This window comes from Helianthus annuus, chromosome 2 (assembly GCF_002127325.2).
Source record: "Helianthus annuus cultivar XRQ/B chromosome 2, HanXRQr2.0-SUNRISE, whole genome shotgun sequence".
NCBI classification, from domain to species: domain Eukaryota; kingdom Viridiplantae; phylum Streptophyta; class Magnoliopsida; order Asterales; family Asteraceae; genus Helianthus; species Helianthus annuus.
Window position 1 is genome coordinate 54,099,087 of NC_035434.2, and position 20,906 is coordinate 54,119,992.

General features: G+C 36.6%; 1 protein-coding gene across 1 annotated transcript; it reads left to right on the plus strand.

Moving 5' to 3' along the window:
- Positions 1-16,875: 16,875 nt before the first annotated feature.
- Positions 16,876-20,407, plus strand: LOC110916903 (beta-caryophyllene synthase). The gene is made up of 8 exons (XM_022161552.2): positions 16,876-17,012; positions 17,104-17,377; positions 17,470-17,851; positions 17,929-18,147; positions 18,242-18,380; positions 18,472-18,720; positions 19,117-19,404; positions 19,707-20,407. The coding sequence occupies exons 1-8, from the start codon at positions 16,929-16,931 to the stop codon at positions 19,887-19,889; spliced, it is 1,818 nt and encodes a 605-aa protein (XP_022017244.2). The 5' UTR covers positions 16,876-16,928; the 3' UTR covers positions 19,890-20,407.
- The last annotated feature ends 499 nt before the right edge of the window (positions 20,408-20,906 follow it).

The window sequence follows — 20,906 nt, forward strand, 5'->3', positions numbered from 1 at the left end:
AGTGCTTTCGACCCATTGCGACCCATTAAGGTAGCTTAAGCTACGTTACCGCGTCGTGCGCGCAAACGCGCGTCCGAGATGTCTAACTAGTCCTATGACAAGTATTATATGCCTAAACATGTTTAAATAGGTTGCATAATCAGTTTAGGTGACAAAAGTTAGGTTACATATGCTTAAAGCCCAATTATGCATGAAAAGGGCATTTTGGTAATTTTCCTAAGGCATACAATCCACTTATTCAAGAACTACTTAAACTAGGTGACCATAAGGTATAACCTCGGAAGGTTATTCCCTATACAACTATGGTCACTAAACATGCTTGGTCGGATCCTAGTGATCGACCAAACGGGTCGTGTTCGAAAGTCTAAGCGGTGGTTTAGACCGCTCGACTTACGACTCTAAACAAGCACTAACTAAAAGCGACGAGCTAAACATGTCAAAGCATGTTTAACCTACTGATTTGGTATCAAAACAAAGTGTTTTGATACCTAATAGTAGTTTCGTTGCAAAATACGTGCTAAAACGCATTTTGACCGAAACTTAGACTCGTCACTACACCTAATTAACGTGGTAATCAGTGGGTATAGTCAGTCACTAAGGACTATAACCAATGTGATTACGCGCGTTGCGAAGTTCAAACGAACTTCTCGTTGACCAACTCGTGGTCAAAGCTGAAAGTCAAACTATTTTTGACTTTCAAACTAGGAAAACAATAAAAAGAATGAAAGAATGCTCACAATGGGTCCTTGCTATCTTTTCTACAAGAAATCCAAGTTCCCAATGAGATTAGAAAGCTCCAAACACTTGAGGGAGCCTTCCAAATCAGATGGTAGAGAAGAGAAGAATGAATGAGCAATGAAACAATGAAATGGATGGGCTATATATAGTTTTTCGCAAACCTTAGGATCGTTTCTTGGAGAAGAGGGCATGATCCAAGCCATAACTGATTGGGGGACTTGTTCCCCATACAAACCAGCCCCTAGTATTGAAAACTAGAGATCAAAACCAGCAAAAACGAGCTAAATGACCCAATTCATTGTTTCTGTCTGGCATGCTCTCGCGCCCCGCGTAAGACTTCACTTAGTCTTACGCGCCCCGCCTGACCATCTTTGGCAGATTGTCAGTTTCAGTCCCTGAACTTGCAAAACATGCATTTCGGCCCATTTTTGACACGTTTAAGCCCCGTTAACCTCATTTCAAGGCTCTAAAATGATGTTAAAGTATTGAGAACTCAAAACATGCTCAAAAATATCTCGGATGTCGGTTCGTTTGATCGTACGATCACGTTGTTCGGTTAATTACGACGGAAGTCGTAACGAACGCAAAAACGATCCAAATTAATCGATGAATGAAATTTTATCATACAAATCACTAAAATAAAATATTTTAATGATTACCTAGATTTTTTGATGTCCGGATATATTCAGAACGTAAGATATGCGCGAAAATGCAAACTTGTGCACTTTTTGACGCTTTTAGTCCCTGAATGACCAATAAGTTTATTTTTGAACACCAAACACCTCAAAGCCTATTTCTAAGCTATGTAAAGGATATTTAGGGCATGTTTAACTTATGATCAAGTTCCGGAATGTTCGTTACTGTACGAATCAGCATACTTTCGCAGTTTGTCGAAATTAGTCCCTGTAAGCGAATAAACTTGATTTCAACACACCAAACCTTCCAAAACTTATTTCTAAGTTATGTAAAGGTTATTTAAGATATGTTAAGCCTATGTCACTATTCCGAAGTGTTTGTAAAGCTAAACTGATTACGTTTACGGATCAGTTCGCGTATAACTTTCTAGAAAGCGATTTAGAGCTTGAAATCGAACGAGAATTGATATGTGCGAATGATACACATATTTATACAAATCCCAAGTATCAAATACAATATTTCATTTATTTGGTATTTGTTTGATGGCCGCGGAGGCACAGATGTCACAAACCGTGGCACCAACGTTCTCGAAACCACCATAACGTATCCTCATTATATGGAAAGCTTTGACAGGACCAAGGTTTAAAGTGCCTAGTTCCCAAACCAACTCCTCCTGGATATCTGACAATTGCCTATAAGCTGGCAGCATGTGAATATCATTTTGACATACAAACTTATGTATGGCCATCAACAAATCTCTTTACTGTATATAATCTACCATCCACAGTGCAAATCATAAGTTGAGATTTGCATCCAGTTCTAATAGTCCCCATGTTCCTTGTTTTGAATTGCTTTTTTGACTTCTAACGATCGTCCATACAAAGTGGCTTATGTCCCTCTTTAGAACAAACAAAATACTTAGTTTTGATTATACCACCACTGTGTACTTCACCACCTTTCCGGATAGAAAAACCAACTAACTTAGCATATGATTGGGGAAACGCATATGCTAGTTCAATAGAGATAAATTGCATTCCAACAACAGGTGTAGCTGAGGCTTGAACCTCCGGAGTGTAAACCCTTTCATCTACATGAATAAAAAAATAGAAAACAAAAAAACGTGCGAATTATAGGACTAGTTACATGCGACATATTAATAACAGCATAATTTCATCTTAAAGAACAAACACACATGCGAAATGTATGAACAATAACATGCAAAAATGATGATTTTGATTAATCTGTTTTATATATGCGATTTATTATACCATAACATGCGAAAATGTATAAAGAAAATAAAATCAAATGGCAACTGTAAGAGTAATAACATGCGAATTTGTGCATGTTGCTTTCAAATCAAAAAATATAATCAACATTCAAACTTCAAAAAACAACAGCTTCAACAACAACATTGCTACGATTAAAAAAAAAACAAATATACGAACAATTTATAGATCTGGATTACATAATTACCATTAAAAAACTCGTTTGCAGCACTTGTACTTGCAATTGGATTTGGATTTGCAGGTAGCGGATTTAAAACACCCTCAATAGAAACTCTCTGATATGCAGATAATTGAGCATGATCACCGATCGGTCGAGTTTCTTCAAAACCAACATCTGTTCGTCCTGTGTTGCTCTGTGGATCCATCGAAAAAAACAATTGAATGAAACCCTAACACAGAAGAACGAAAACTGCAATTTGAGAATTATGAAAAATTTGAAACTGATTCGAATGATAATTACCGGGATATTAGTGTAACGAACTTCTCGCTGGTTGAATGAAGAGATGAATTTGCCCTCACATGATTGAATTAATTGTCCGATTTAACCTTATTAAAGACAAACTTAATCAGGACACGTGTATGGCTCAAATTCTCGCGTATGTAATGTACGATAACCTTATTTGTACCATACTCTTTTCCTATATATATATATATGGTTAGGATCATGTGAGAAGCATTAGGATAATTGAGAAACTTGAGACGCAATCTGTACCACACATTTTCCCTAAGCTTTTCGTAATATACACATATGTATATAGTCAATTTCAAACTATACATATGTGTATATTACGAAAAGCTTAGGGAAATGTGTGGTCCAGAATGCTTCTCAAGTTTCTCAAATAAGGTGGACTTCTGTTAGGATCCCTACCCTATATATATATATATCACAATGGTTTTGCAATCCAGCAAAAAGTTTGGTTGACCTGACCAGAAAGTCAACTTCGATTTTCTTTTACCCAATCTAATCACATCGTGTAAATTCACAAGGCCATATTAATCACCTACATTTACGGTGGATTTCATTCTAATCTCTAATGAATATCAGATCTACCTAAACCCTTCTGCTATCTTTAAAAGGACCAATATGAATTGAAGTTACATGGAAATTGTAAATATGAAATCCGAAGTATGTTATGTATCTAGTGTCTCTAAATTTGTTCTTTAGCCATACTTAGTAATTTTGGGGACGAAATTTTTTTAGGAGGGTAGAATTATAACATACGAATATATCAAAACCCTAAAATATTAAGTACGAAATTAATATGCTTGTTTAAACGAATTTAACACATTATATAGTCGATTAAATGACCATCGACAATTGACCGAATACGTTTATTTAATTAGTGTTAACTAACGGGATTTAATTTTTTTTGTTTAAATAAACAGATAATATTAGTAATACTTGTACCTATAATATATATAAATGAATTACCTCCCTTACAACCATAGGATATGCTTTAAAGAAAAAGAAAAACAAATTATGGGGACCATAAGTATGGGGTAATATCAAATAAAAAGTTTATTTTACCTAAGTAGGATAAGAAGGAATCTTAACCATCCATTTTTCAAATCAATGGTTAAGATTCAAGTGTAGGAGAAAGGAGGAGTTGAAGGGTATCTTGGGAAAATCCTATTTATGGACTTTTCCTCTTCAGATGTTAGGCACATGCATATTCCACCCTATTTTTAAACGTTCATAACTTTTTTTATACGACATTATTTTTTCATAATGATTTCACCGTAAAATCAAATCGAGCGTCTTTTTATCTTTAATTTGAGTATCATATTGCTATATAAAATATGAAGACTAAAAAAAACCCACTAAAATGTGTTTTATTTCTATGTTGTATAACATTTTTTGTGCTGGATTTTTGTCTTAAATTTATTTTCTCATTTTTTTGTGTTGAATTTGTTTTGTACTACATTTTCTTGCTAATTTTTTTTTCGTGCTATATTTTTTGAACTAGATTTTTTTGTGCTATATTTTTTGTACTAGATTTTTTTGTGCTATATTTTTTTGTGCTACATTTTTTGTACTATATTTTTGTACTAGATTTTTTGTGCTAGATTTTTTGTACTAGATTTTTTGTGCCAGATTTTTTTATGCTAGATTCTTTTGTTGTATTTTTAAAAAAACAAAAGGGGTGACACATGTCATTTTCACTCCTATTTATAAGCACCAAAATGCCCTTCATTTCTATTTATTAGGAGTGCCACATGTCATCATCACAATTCTTCTTAGGCTATTTAGGCAAAATCCACTTTTTAGTGGATCCTTCCCCATTAGTGTATAGTGCCTATAACTTAGTTTATATTGAATAGTCTAATTTTGGCAAATTTGCATGTTACTTTTTTTCAGTTTCAAAATCCCGAAACCACCGCAATTCTGAATCATCTCCATAAGCTATCTATGAATCATTAGAAATTTGCTCCTTGACCATATTTAAGCACTCACCATCACGAAGTTGCTGCCGTTCATACATTTAACCCTTTAGACCTGCAACCCAAACGCGAAGGCGCTATCACATAGAGCGAAGAATGCCTAGCGGCCGTTTTTTTTTCTCTCGTTCACGACCAAGTACTACTCGCCTCTTAACCACCACACGTCACCACTGCTGCCGGTTCTAGTTCTGCCGCCGCACCATCACTTACCGGCAGCCGCGAACTACCCCCAAAGCCGCCATGCAACTGTGGGTGCGCTTCCTTGCTTTGGTGAAACAAATCCATGCCACCGCGGAACCGCTACGATTCATCTGCACCGCTTTGATCTGCTTTATTCATTCTATTATTTGAGGTATTTTCCTAAATATGAAACCTAAATTTCCTTTTGGAACTTATTCTAGCGATGAGTATGGAATGAAGAAGACGAACACGGGATGGGCAAAGTTTCGAAAGAAAAAAAATGATCTAAGCTCACATATGTTTTTACGTGTTAATTCATCTAGTTGCAAAGCTGTTTGTGCCAAGATGATTTTATATACACATTTATTTGCAATTTTGAATAATTGCAAATATGTTAATTATTTTGCAAATATGGTGAATCCCTTTTGTAAGAAAACAAAAACATCTACCTGTACGTAATGTATTTTTAGAAAAAGGTCATCTTTAGACAAATGAAAACAATATAACATTTTGTTTAATTGATTAGTTTGATGATTTATAAAAGTCATGTAATTCTAAATGTGGGGAACCAACGTAAATTGTACACGTATTAAGTAGGTTCATAAAGAAAATATTATTTTAAATATGTGACCATATGTAGTACATTTCGTTGCTAGAATATTAATCAACCAAAGACTTTAGAGATGAAAATATATATTCGGTGAACCTCATTCAACACAATTAAAATATAGGTTCGTATAGTTGTTGAGGACAACCCGTTTTGTTTTCGCTCTGCCTTGCCGGATTAAGGTACGAATTCTGTTTTCTTTTCATCGTAGTATAATTTTCAATTCCTTATACGAGTACGAATTCTTGGGTCTTGCTATTGTAGTATAATCTTATCTTTCGTCACTCTTTGGTACGGATTTTTGTCCTTGTTTTAAAGTTTGATTGCCATGGGTTGGGACCTATATCCGTTTGATGTGTGACACATTATCTAGGCCAGTATACATATTTGTCTGTTTGTCTATTAGTGTGTTGTAGCATGTCATACCTCGGACTTGTACTCATGGTCGCATGTTCCTGTTAGTAATATTTTCAGTTGCCTATAAATTATGATCAGGCCTTAATATTTGTACTATGTCACCTAAGCATGTCTGGCTTGTCGTTTGGGCATCAACGACATGTCACTCATCATGAAAGTGCGTAATAAAAGTTCACGGCGTCTCTAGCTTGTGCAGCACCTTAGCCACTAGAGGCGTATAGATCAATCTTAGCTCTGAGTTTGAGTTTGTTTATCTGGAGATGGAATAATGGGTGCACGCCACACTCACCATCTCATAGGTGCATGGACTAGCTAGCTGTGTACCAGTATGTTTTTGGCTTTGGGTGCTTCTGTGTTACACGATTTACTTTGTTGATATATATACAAACTGTCGTGTAAGTTAGTATATCTTTCTGTATGTGAATATGTTAAGTATCTGTTCTGATATGTCTTATATGTCTTGTACGCATCTGATTATACTTCCGATTATGTATTGGGTTATGCTTCTGATTATGTTCAGTATTTATTCTGATATGTTTGATATGTTTTGTACGCATCTGGTCATGTTTCCGGTCATGTATCAAGTTAATCATGCTTCTGATTATGTTCAGTATCCGATTATGTTCTTTATTAGCTATGTCTGTTTTGACTCCGTGTCTCTGTATCAGTTTAGTGTCAGTATCTGTCACACCCCAACCAATGGCGGAAACATCGGGATGAGACGAAGTGTGAAGATTGCTCGAGACATCATAACGCTATTTGTGACAATAATTTAATAATCCAAATTTCATTTCCAAACTTCAAGTAGTCATTAATACAAGATCCAAATAACAACAAGTTTAATCAAAATAACAAATCAATATAACCAAAATTCGATACAACATATTAAACCTAACGTCTAAAGTGTGTATCTAGGCATCGTGCTACCTCTTTCATTTCATCATCATCAACCTGTAACATGTTTAAAATAATTCAATGCAAAAGCAAAGGCGAGTATACAAGTTTGGTACATACATAGCATAAGATAAAAGTGTGAACAATTCCTCATAGCAAGCATGCGATTCAAGATAAACATTAAACATGGCATGTGTATAACATATCAAACCAAGAAAACGCAACTTGCTCATGACATAACCAAAGTTTCAGTAGAGGCGGGTCGTTAATCCTATAGCGCTACATATGTCAAGGTTTGGCTCGTACGAAGTTAATGATAAGTTCAACACATAAGAATCACCCAAATTTAAAGTATCAAGTCATCACATATACAAGCATGTTATAGGAATGTTCATGTGTTTAGACAAAAGTTCATGTGTAAGTTTCAATAGGTAAACATGTTACACCCCAAAAGTGGTAAAAGTAAAAAGGGGAAAAGTACGAGTATACTCACGTAATTGCCAAGTCTTCCGATTATCCAAGTGTCGACGAGTGTGAGGTTAGGATGATGGAACACCAATGTCACCCTATATGGGCAAGCGAAGGTGTATGAGTATTCGGAAATTATGACGAAGGATTCGAAGTAGAACTTAGAGTATAGCTAGCCGATGGTTAAGTATATATATATATTTTTTTTGTATATAAAGTTTATACAAAGATTTTAATCTAAGTTTAAAAAAAAAATATTATAGAAGTCTTGTTAAAAAGAAAAGAAATTAAACAAATAATTAATCAACTAAATTTACATTTAAAATTTTTGTTATAAAAATTTAATTGAATCCAATAGGTTTTCATTAGTGGTTCAACCATTAATTAACACAAAATAATAATAGTGTATATTTTATTTATGTAAAAAAAAAATATATTAGAACTTCGAAAGGTTTCGTTTTATAAAGTAAACGCGTTTCGATTTATGAAATTTTACGAAAACGGGCAGAGTTTCCTCTGTTTTTGGACGATCCCGACAATACTAGTTGTCGATAAATTATTTCAAAATTCAACAACCACAAAACAATATATATTTATATACATTTCTATGTATTTTATAAACAAGCTATATATATATGATGCGGTTTGTGATAACAAAATATAAAACAATTATATTTAAAATAAGTGTTGTTAAAATATCGCGTCCCGTGTTTAACCCAATGACCCGCCGTAATCCGACTGCATCGAAAACTCGGTTGACCAGCTTTGACTAGGTTTGACCCGACAGTTGACCGTTTGACCGGAACACCGAACCGAGCCCGACTGTAGCAGAACCCGAACCTGCTGAATAACGAAAGGATTTACGAGACTTGAATAGGAATAACAACTAAAGTTTGAACCAAGACTAACCTGAACCGAAACAAAGTGAACATGATGTCGACCGGAGTCGACTGCCTTTAACGACATTTGACCCGAATGCGAAAACTGACCCGAAGTTGTTATGCTGAACCAAGTTAAACAAATTTTGAACCGAACCCAAACCATTGCCGTGAACCGCCACCACTGTCGCCGCCACTGACGGCGGCGCCGTCGCCTGAGTGCCTCGCCGGAGCGGCACAACCGCCATCGCAACCCTCTTCCTTCTCTGCTCTGTCTTCTCGTCTCTCTGTCTCTCTTCGTCTCTCTCTCTCTCTCTCTCTCGGTTTCTGTTTGTCGTCGTGAGCCGCCGCCGTTCGACTCCGCCACCCAGCGGATGGTGGTTGGTCGTTGTTCAAGAGGATAGAGGGGGGCTGTCGCCGGTGTTCCGACTCACCACCGCCGCCGTGAGCGGCGGCGTGTCTTCATCCGCTGTCGTCGGGTGTTCATCGGAGGGAGGGTGGAGGTGTTTGGGGGTGTCTCGCCGGTTAACGGCGACACTCCTTGTGGTCGCTGGTTTGGAAATGGAGAGGAGAGGTTATAGTGCATGTGGTTTGTCTTGACTCTTGAGAGTTTGTAGAGATGAAAGGATCTCTATGTGTGTGTATGGAAGGAGATGAGTTCCCTGTGTTTTTATTTGTTGAAGATAACATCTACAGGGAAAGAAAAAGAATTGGGAGGGAAAGCATGTGGGTGTCGGCTGGTTCAAGTCAGGGGGGTTTAGGGTTTTCATCACTAAGTTTAGTTAGTGAGCTTTGGGCTTGGGCCCAAGGCCCACAAGCCCAATCTCCGTGTTTAAGTGGCCCTAACCTCCTACGAGACCCGTTTTCAAAACCCGAACATTACCTAAGAGTGTAAAATAAAATTTTAGATAAAAAAATATATGTGTAAACATAGCGTCGATATTCATCGTTTCGCGTTTTAAATCCGTTTTCTCTATTCGGTTTCGATTGAAATTCTTAAAATAGAAAGGCGATCACGTCTTTCCTAAAACCATGGAAATATGGAAATACGAGGCGTTACAGTATCAGTCTTAATTTGGATTTCTGTTCCATGTTATACGTGTAGTTTGTATCTGTTAGTACCTGTATTCAGTATTTGATTTAATCTTTGTTCTATACTTGTCGTCGAATCTGTCTTTGTTTCGTGTCAATTCTCTTGATCGGTTTAATAAGTTTCATAAAGATTAAATTATTCTACTTTTACACTTAGATTATCCGTTATTTTGGTTATTGAATATAAATCTCCAGAGCTATAAAAATAGTTATTCTAATTAACTAATAACTTATGAAATTTGATTAATTAACAGAGATGGATTTGAATCTAAACATTTATATAAAGATAATAGTTTCGACAATTCTTTTCTTTTAAAGGTTAGGGGATTTTTAAATGGTATTTAAAATGTTTTGGTTTACGTAATTGTTTTCGTTTACATATTGCTTTCCCATGCCGGTTTACGAAATTGTCAAGTACTTGGTTTGAGATCCAAGTTATTTGAATTATTCTATTTCTTAAACATAAGTTATCAGAGTTAGAAAATTAGTTATTTTTGCCTAATAATGATACGCTATGAACATTGTTAAATTATTTTATTGATTAAATTCAGATGTTCATCATAGGAAAAATAGTTTTGCCAAGTATCTTGTTTTGATGTTATTAATATTATTTAATGTTGTTCAAAATATTAGATAATTATTAATATTTAATTTGTTCAAACGTTTCATTTGATAGGTCAGCAAATCTTTTATACGAATACTAGATTATTTAAACGATGTTCTAAAATAAGTTCGTTTATACAAGATAAATTAGATAAGACATCATGGTCAACGATGTATCAGTCTCAACATCAGTTTTGTGTTGGGTTCGGTATAGGTGATGTATATTACTTACTTTTGTTTTCGTATCAGTTTCCGTTACAGTTTCAGATCGGTTCGTGTATCAGTTTTTGCATCAGTCGTGTGCCTGCAATTGTTTTCGGTAATCGTGTCAATGGCCGTTTAAGTTCAGTCTCAGTTATGTTATGTTGTGTTTTGCTTCCACTGATATGACTTTACCTGTATTGTTGTTTTCTCCGTTACTGAGCAATTTTTGGCTCAGCCGTAGTTTTCTTATTGTGTTTGCCTTATTTGTTTTACAGGTAATCTGGGATAATTTGGGATTTCAGTGAGGAGCGTTAGGAAGTTGCTGACCAAGATTCTTTATTTCAGTAATGTAATAAAATGTATTAGGTTATTCTATTTAGTGTTATGGATTGGTTTTTGGTTTTGATATCTGTAAAAGTGACACGTCAACCCTAGACGGGTTGGGGTGTTACAAAGCAACTACCATGAACGGCTAAACCTTTCGTGATTTCCTTCGAGTGGAGGATTCTTATAAGTGGATGATTGTTTTGAATTTTTATTTGTAATTGAGACTAGCAATCTAAGAGTTCGATGCTTTTTGCTTAGGAATTTATTTGTTTGATTGTAAACAATTGATTTTACTTAAAACCTAGTGTTGATTCTTTCAATTCCGGAGAGTTCTAGAAATTGGGATATATTAGATAGGGATTGGGTTTGGTAATCCTCAATTGATAATCGTGTGATAACCTTTCATTGTTAATCAATCGAAGTACTTAGTCCTCGTTTATCACAATCACCTGAAATCCACTTTGAATCTGAAACTTGGAGGAATCACCTTTACTCCAACTTTTTAAAACTTGTTTTAGTAATTTTTAGTAAATCAAACAAACCAACAATTCAGTTTACGTTTTTGCAATAATCAGTACTTAATTCATAACGCTTTCCACCAGACTCCTCTGGATTCGATACCCTACTTACCCTAGTCACCTAGGTTATTTAGGTTTTTGCATGACCCGTTCAACAGTCATCAAAATGGCGTTGTTGCTGGGAAGTCGTGTGTAAAGTGTTTTGAATTTAAGTTCTTTGTTTAAAATAGTTACAAAACAAAAATAGTGTTTATTTCATTCTTGTTCAGAATTACACGAGGTTTTCTTGTTTGTGCTTGTGCAGGTGATCTTCGACGTGTATGCATCATACTCGAAAATCCGGAAAGTCTTCACCGTTAGTGTTTGATCCAGAGATCGAGAGGACAGTTCGGCACACCCGAGTTCTGCAGCGAGAAAACAAAATTGTGCAAGCACCAACTTCACAACCATCACCCAAAACCACCATACCAGCTTAACCATCACAATCAACCCAACAGACTACTACACAACTACCACCAATGCCTCCACCACCATTCCCCAATCTACTGCCATACTCAAATCAGCCAACATCCTCCCACTATCCATTCTTCACCCAACCAATTACTACCCAACAGTCCTCTCCCTATATGAGGATTGTCACTAATGACACCCCTACTACACTCAACCAAATGCAACCCGTTACTTCATCCACCTCAAGTCCCTTACCGACCAAACCTTCACACTATCGCCCAACTCAGCCACAACAATTCCCACTGTTTGATCAAGGGAATAGCTTAGGGGAGTTCATTGAAGGATACGTCGAGTATGAGATATATGGCGGTAATCAACATAGTGGAAAGGTAGCGAACACGAGAGGTCCGGGGAGGTTTGGCACGGGATATGGGTTTCTACAAAGAGAAAACCCAGGCACGTTTGGGTATCAACGACAGTTTCAGCAACCGGATCCGATTAATCAACAACCAATTCCGGGAAGGCCTTTAGACATACAATTGCCGCCACCGGTGCAACAAATTCCGGTTCAACAGAGGCCACTTCCACGGAATTTGGGTCCACCTGTCAACCCACCTGAAGGTATCCCTAGGAGATACGACCGTGGACCGGTGCGGGGTGTGGAAAGCCACTTCAAGTCCGCGATCGCTAACAACCCATCACTGGTTGTGATTCCTCAATTACGAGGAGGTCGATCATTTGACGTTCAGTGGTGAGGGCAGTCGACCAAACACCAGAGGGTGGAGGGCAATACCCAATCTGTGGGCATTGTGGGGATATAGGGTACATAGCTGATTAGCGCCCTAGTGTTGTAGGTAAACAAGATGAGGTAAACATGCTGTAGGGAAATGGGAACAGGTATTCGGGTTCCCAAGGTAACAACCAAAACTACCAGCCCCGCAATCAGGATAATTATCAAGGGGGTAATAACTTTGGTTATCAAAGAAACTACCAGCAAGGTAGTTGGGGTAGTAATGAGATGATGGAGATACTAAGAGCCATGTAGCAGAAGATGCAACAGAGAGGTCAGATGGATGATTTACGGGCCCAAAAGGATGAGATTCGTGACAAGGCCATCCAATCGCTGACTACACAGATGGGACAGCTGGCTAGTGAAGTAGCAGAGCTAAAGCAGCAGAATGGGAAGCTTCCTAGTGACACGAAAACTAACCCTAAGAACACGAAGAACATACCGATTAGTGGGGTAAGTGTTGCTCCTAAAAACAATTTAAATGATAAATGTTTAACACCTTCTGTTGTTAATGTAATTGCAGGTTTGAGTAAAGGGAGTGAAGAAGGGAATGAAGTTAACTTAGGGGAGCCGGTTGTCCCAATCCGTGTTAGAAAGTTCACTATCAACCGAACATTATTGGACTATGGAGCCGGGATGATTGTCCTCCCAGGTAGCTTGTATGACCAGTAGGACTTTGGTCCTCTACAAGCATGTGATGGTTTGGCAATGTTCGCGGATGCGAGTCAGAAACAACCCAAAGGGGTTGTGAAAGATGTGACGATCCAATTGGGTGAATTTCACTACCTGGTGGATTTTATGGTCATTGACTACGCACCATCAAAGACTCACGAGCAGTCGCAGGTAATTTTGGGACGACCATTTCAATATACAACAAATGCTCAATTTGATTTAGGAATGGCATAGTCACCATGAGTTACGGAAACCGTAAGTTGTACTTTTATGTGCTTTTAAAATATTTTCCTTACTTTATTGATGAGTCGAGTCATGCGGGTGCTACTGATGAGTTTGTTCCTACTAGTGTTGATTTTGACAGGTCCACGGAGTGGAGAACTAAAAATAAGGTGACGCGGTTAACTGCTTCCAAGAGAGTTAGTGAAGGGAAACCACTTTATGGTGGTTTTGGATGGGGTAATGAAGCTAATTTTGACTCTAACCGGAGTGGAGCTAGGACCCTCCATAAAAACTGGATGGAGATTTACGGAGAGAAATGGGAGGGTAAGCGTTCATCTGAACCACCCTGGGCACGTCAGGTACAGTCTGGCTGAAGACCTAAAACTTAGCGCTCTCGGGAGGCAGACCAAGGATGTAGAATATTGTATTTGTTCTTTTGTTTGGTGTTGGTTCTGTTTCGCAGGTTACTACGTTTAATTCCCGCGGATGCAATAATTCAAGTGTGGGTATGTTTGGAAACATCCCTGATGAGATATCAGAGAATCCAAGAGATGTGTACGCCCCTGTCCGTTCACAGCAGCTGCATCATCACCGAGACTTGTTGATTTACTGATCAGGTCAATGTGTGTCTCTCGCTCTCTTGTCTTTTATTTTATTTTATTTTATTTGTGAAATTGGTGGTGTGAGTCTTTGTGTTAGGAGTGGTTTTATTTGTCGAGTCGTCTAGGTGTTAGCCGTTCATGGTTTGTGGGTGGTATCTCTCGAGTTTAGATTATAAATTGCACTATACATTGGGGACAATGTATCCCAAGTGTAGGGATGCGGTAACTCGAGAGAGGGTTGGTAGGATTATTTATTTTAAATGCTTGAAGGGTTGAAATTGCTAAAAATTGAAAAATTTTGAAAATTTTTTCCTCAAGTATGCTTGAACTACATGAAAACCAACATTTTCAATCGCTAAAGGATTCCTACTAATATTAAACGAACTTAGATCCCTAGTCATGGTTGTCACTTTAAGTTTCATGAGAGTATTTCTGGCAGTGTAGAAAATGATTGAGAAGAGATGCCTAACTAGGGGTAACATGCTTTAGGAATTACACATTCTACGTGTCGGCAACCCATATATTCCTTTCGTTCTTTGAGTTATTTGAGCCTACTCAGTTGTTAGTTGAACTCCTATAAATGTTCAGTTGTTGAGAGTAGGCCATATGTTGCTTTGTGTTAGAACTTGTGTAGTTTTATACGTGCCGGGACTGTGGTTTAGCGTATGCACATAGATGATAAAAGCATTAGGATCCATTCATTGTTTTATATGTTGATTGTTGATTTAACCCACCTTAGTTAACTATTTTGAGCCTTATATCTTTCGTTTGTTACACCTTGTTTGACCCGTTTGAATTATCAACCATGAATGACAAGTGTGTTTAGAAGTATGTTATGAAAAAAAAATTGAAAAAAGGAGAAAAGAAATAATTACTATTCATTCACTTTTTCTAGGATTTATAAAAAAACACATAACACATATAAAAAAACACATAACACATATAAAAACCACTAAATAACATATATAAAAAATCTTTAAAACAAATAATTACTATTCATTCACTTTTTCTATTAACATATAGTATAGAAAATTTACATGAACGGCCCCTGTAGTTTTTCTTTTTGGTAATGAACAACCCCTGTAATTTTTCTTTTGAGTAAAAGGGTATTTTAGTTATTTTATCTAATCTTAACAGAAAATTTAACAAAAGTTATCCTTAATAATCAAAGGTGTTACAAAATCATAATCATAGAATCTAAACCTATCAAAAAAAAGTTATTACCCAAAGACGAAACTAGCTATAAACCACATGGTCCATCTGTGTAATTAACTCTAGAATTTATAAATAAATAAATAAACATGTATTTAGAATTTTAAGAAAATATGAACTAAGAAATTGTTTTTATAGAATTTTAAGAAAATATGAACTAACAAAATTTTTTAGAGAAAAAATCACGTTAAAAAAAATAAAATATACTAACAAAGGAAAAAATGATTAGGCGGCCGACACACAGGTACAATCCGCATGAATTTCACCAAATGGGCTGCTCGTTTTATTGTGTTTCTTATTTGACAAATGTACACATACGTTACTAGAAGCAAGTTTATTACTTACCTGTCCTAATTTCTCCAGCGTGTTGCGGTGGTTGTGGCGATAATTTGGTTGGTATCGGTTCAAGTTTTCACGGTACCTGTATTTGCTACATTAACCGAAAAAGAAAACCCTAAAAGGTTATCGACACGGTACCGACATAACTTAAAATTGTGATACGTCAAAATGAAAGTCGATAGATGTTTCACGCGAAGTTGTATTATAATGAATCTTTCACGGGAAGTCGTATTATAATGAATGAACCAATGGTAAGGCTATGGGGCGTGGGATAAACAGGACACATCAGCGTCACCTAGGATCCACGTCCGTCAGGGGGCTTTATCACACCCTCCCTTAACTTGTAGGGTGTGGGATAAAGCCTCCGTCATCATTACCTAATTTTTTATTTATTTATAAATTTTATTTTCTTAAATTAAATGCCAAGTTTAATAAGTAGAAATTAAAAAAAAACCATAATTTCTTTAAAAAAAGATAAAATTCGATCTTCTTAGTAGCACGTTTTTCGGTCTCATCCTTCTTTCCATGACTTCGCTAATTGAGGAAGTGGGTTCGGCTTGGGTTTCGGGTACGGATTCGGTTTGGGTTGTGTTTTTGGTTTGGGGTATGTTTTAGAGACAAAATGGAGGTTGAGAATAATACCCGTAAAAACCGGGCATCGGTGTAGTGGTCGGATGAGGAGAAGTTGGGGTGCTAGGTGGCATCGGATAATATCCAAGCTCACCCCTACGTGGGTCTCTTCGATAATGGTCCTCTTGCTCGTTGTTTTGCACACTTTGCCAAAATGGATTGGTCGGATTCCACGGGTTTTGGTTGTTGGGAAACATTGTGGTAGTAGTGTATAAAAAAGTATGGAGAATGTGTATAAAGATTGAGATAGAATTGTATAAAAAGTGTAGAGAATGTGGAGTATTTATAGGTTAAATTTATAAAATAGAAAATTAATTTTTTTTTAAATTGTTACCGTTCAACGGTAACATTTTCAATTAATCAACCTCTATCATGCCAATGGAGCTCGTTACCATGCTGAAGACGGAACCATAGCACCCCTCCGTAATTGTTGCGGTGTGGGGTGGTCGCGCTATCAGGCGCTAGGCGCTATCGACGCTGAGGGGCTGAGGGGCTTGGGTGGCACCTCCACACCCTCAGGCCTAAAACTTAAAAAGTCCGATGGCTGATACTATTCGCAACGTACGAACTGTATTTTGTATAGTACAAAAATATAATTTCAACATTTGTCGGCAATCCGAATATCTTATCAACCCTCTATAAATAGTCTTGGACTTTCTTTGATGGTCAATAGCAACTGAGTTTGAATACATAATATTATTATTTAAAAGTATCATTAAGCATGTCTTTTAAACAAGAAGTTATCCGCCCCGTTCGCAACCTTCTTCCAAGTGTTTGGGGAGATTTGTTTCTCAACAATGATAAGGTAGGTAAATTAATAGAAATCATAAAGTTATGATTCTTTTATGTATGTCAAACTTTATAGACTTATAGTTATACATCATGGGTGAATACAGAAAGCAGACCTTGGTGAGATAGAACAGATAGCCGAAGATTTGAAAGAACAAGTGAGGAAAGATATAATAGTGGCCTTAGGAAATCAAAAGGAACATACAAATCTGTTAAAATTAATCGACACAATCCAACGTCTAGGCATATCCTATTATTTTGAAGAAGAGATTGCAAATGCTCTACAACGCGTGTATGAAGCATATGGCGATGACTGGAATGGTGATAACATCTCCATTTGGTTTAGACTCCTACGCCAACATGGCTTCCATGTTTCATGTGGTAAGCATACATAAATTTTATAAATATGTGTGTGTATGTATATATAACATGTAAAACCGGTTAAAAATATGTTTTATATATGATTGCAACAGATATATTTAACAAGTATAAGGACAAGCATGGAGCTTTTAAGGAATCATTAACCAATGATGTTGAAGAAATGCTCGAGTTGTATGAGGCAACAAGCTTGAGGATACAAGGCGAAGTTGTACTAGACGAAGCACTAGATTTTACGAGAACTCATCTCAATGACATAGCCAAGGATCCTCTTCACAACAACTCTATTATGTCTACCCATATACAGGAGGCACTAGAGACCCCTTTGCATAAAAGGATACCAAGACTAGAAGCGTTGAGCTACATTCGTTTCTACGAAAAACAAGCTTCTCATGATGAGACTTTGCTTAAGTTGGCCAAGTTAGGGTTCAATTTGCTTCAGTCAATACATAAGAGTGAGCTCAGCCAAGTTTCCAAGTAATCGCATATAACTCGGCCTTTAATTTAACTTATGTGCTCATAGACGTACTTATACTTTATGTTAATTTATATAGGTGGTGGAAAGACATTGATGCCCCAAAGAACCTGCCTTATGTAAGAGACAGAATTGTTGAAAGCTACTTTTGGGCATGTGGTGTATACTCTGAACCAAAATATTCTCTTGCTAGAGTTTTCTTTGCAAAAGTGACTCAAACCACAACGCTTATTGATGACACTTATGATGCGTATGGTACTTACGAGGAACTTGAACTTTTTACCGAAGCAGTTGAGAGGTATCTCGATCTATCCATAGCAAAATGAAAGTATATGGGCTAAATATCAATTATTACTAATCAAACTAGTGAAACAACTCGTATATGATCACAGGTGGTCTCTTACATGCTTAGATATGCTTCCAGAATACATGAAACTGGTGTACAAGACTTTACTGGATCTGTACCAAGAAATGGAACCAATCATGGAAAAAGAGGAAATAACACCTCTTTTTAATCGTTCAAAAGAGTTTGTAAGTTTTAACAACTTTCAGTCATAATAACATTTAAACTTAATATACGGAAAAGCAATTAATTAATGACTATAAACATTTTCATGTACAGATGATTGAGTTTATCAAAGGCTATATGATAGAAGCAAAATGGGTAAAGGAGGGGCACATACCAACAACAGATGAGCATGCGTCAATTGCCTTTGTGACCGGTGGTGGCGGCGTGATGATATCATCATGTTATCTTGGCATGGGTGAGATAATCACAAATGAGGCGATCAAATGGGCTGTTACCGAACCTCCTCTTTTCAAAGCTTGTTCTGCCATTGGTAGACTCCTAAATGATATTGCCAGCTACAAGGTAAGTCATCTTCTAGTATTTATCACAAAATGTGTTTATTTGGTGCTATGCAATGAGATGAACATCCCTTTTGCATACTAGTTTTTTTTCACTTCCTGCTGTTTTACCAATGTTTGAAAATGGTTCGATTTCGAATTCTGATAAAGCTTACAATCGATAAAATTTAAAAAGTACATAAAACTAGAAGAAAATATTCAAAATTTTCGAAACCTTCAAAGATATACATGTTCAAAGTAACACTTATCACCCTAAACATAATTCAAGTTAAAAAATCAATCGACCAAACATGAAATAATCTGTAAAAATTTTGGTCTGACCTATGTGATGACACAAAAACCTGCCGCTTCAACATCTTACAATTTATAAACCATTGCTTAAAGTTCTTGAAAAATGCAGAAGGAGCGAGAAAGAGAGCATTTCCCATCCATTGTTGAATGTTACAAAAAGCAATATGATGTCACCGAGGAGTATGCCATTGACATGGTACACAAGCAAATAGAAGACGTGTGGAAAGATATAAACCGAGAGTCCCTCATATGTAAAGAGGTTCCGAGGCGTCTCATAACGGTTGTGATAAACTATGTACGCACATTGTACTATTTGTACAAATATAATGATAATTTCTCAGAAGTGGGAGAAGACATGAAAGATCATATCAAGGCTTTGTTTGTTCATGCTATGAGCGTATGAGTTCAACTCTTCTTCTCTTAAGTATTTAGCATACTCGAAAGTTGTTCTCTTATGTTCCTTGAATAATGGTTGATTATGTCTGTTCTCTATTATAGGGTCTCAAGTTTACTTGCTGTTAGTGTATGGATTTTAATTATCCATTTAATTTGTATTTCTATGTTTTACTAAGTGTTAAAATTTTATATCCTAATATTCATATCAATATGTTATTTTATATTAATTGGTTCTAATATTTGTTTTATATATTTCTAATGAGGTATGGGCTGCTTTCCTTGTTTTTGGGGATTTTTGGTTAGGCTAGAGTTTTGCGTGCAAGGGAAGCTTGCTGTCCGGTTATAAGGCTGCTTTGGGGATCCTCGCATCAGACTTCTCTCGCATACATCTCTCTTTCAATCGTCTGCGTTGTTTCTCTTTCTCTCTCTAGAACATTCAAACTAGGTCTTATTTCACCGTTTGAGTTCGAGAGGATTATCTGGTGATCTTGTTGGGATTGAACCCTATAAAGGAACAGTTGATAAAGCCAAAACTTGCTCAGAGCAGTGGATCCAGAATAAGAAGTTGTTTGCACTTAATCTTTCCCCTTGAAAGTGATCCTAACATCTGATGACCCAAAGCACTGTCCTTCACAACAACTGTTGCTGATCTAAAGACTGTTGAAGATAAAACACTGATGCTCAATCTGCTGATATGACTCAAGTACTGCTGAAGACTCAAAGCACTGCTGGAGCTAAAACAGTGGAATGAAGAATCAGTAGTTTAGTTTATCCTTTGTATTGTTTAATCAGTAATTTGCATTAGTGATTGTAATAGTCAGTGGTTGTAGGTTGTTAGGAGGTTAGATGTCACTTTCATCGTAACGTCAGCCAAAGATGCTCAGTGGTTGTTCTGTACTATAAATAGAACAGTATTCTGTACTGTTCTATTAGCTATTTTTGCACAAGTCATTTTGTACGAACAATCAAGTGAGCTCAGGCTGAGGGGGAGATTAGTGCATGCATGCATTATAGTTGATTATTGTAATAAATACAATCATTCGATTGTGAGATAAACATGTTTGCTTAAAACTAATTCTTCCATTGATTTTGTGTTGAAAGTTTGTTTCATCTATTTCCGCTGCAATTAACTATGTTTCATCTTCATTCTAATCAAACGAACACAATCAAAAGAAACTCAGATCCTAATAATTGGGTATCAGAGCAAGGACAGTCAAACTTGATCTAACAATCATTTTGACGTAAATGTTCAGCTCAATTTTGTTGATACTTTCGATTGTTCGTGTTTAGTTGAAAAACAGAGTAAGGGTTAATCACTACAAAAGTTGATTATTCGGTACCTGTAAAACAACCAAAATGGCTACACAATCACATGATAACACTAATAACACTGGTTCTCTTTTCAAACCACCTATGTTGATCAGATCTAAATACAACATCTGGGAGCGAAGGATGGGTCACATCCTAGCTCAACAGAATACCGGATGTTGGAAGTCGGTTGTC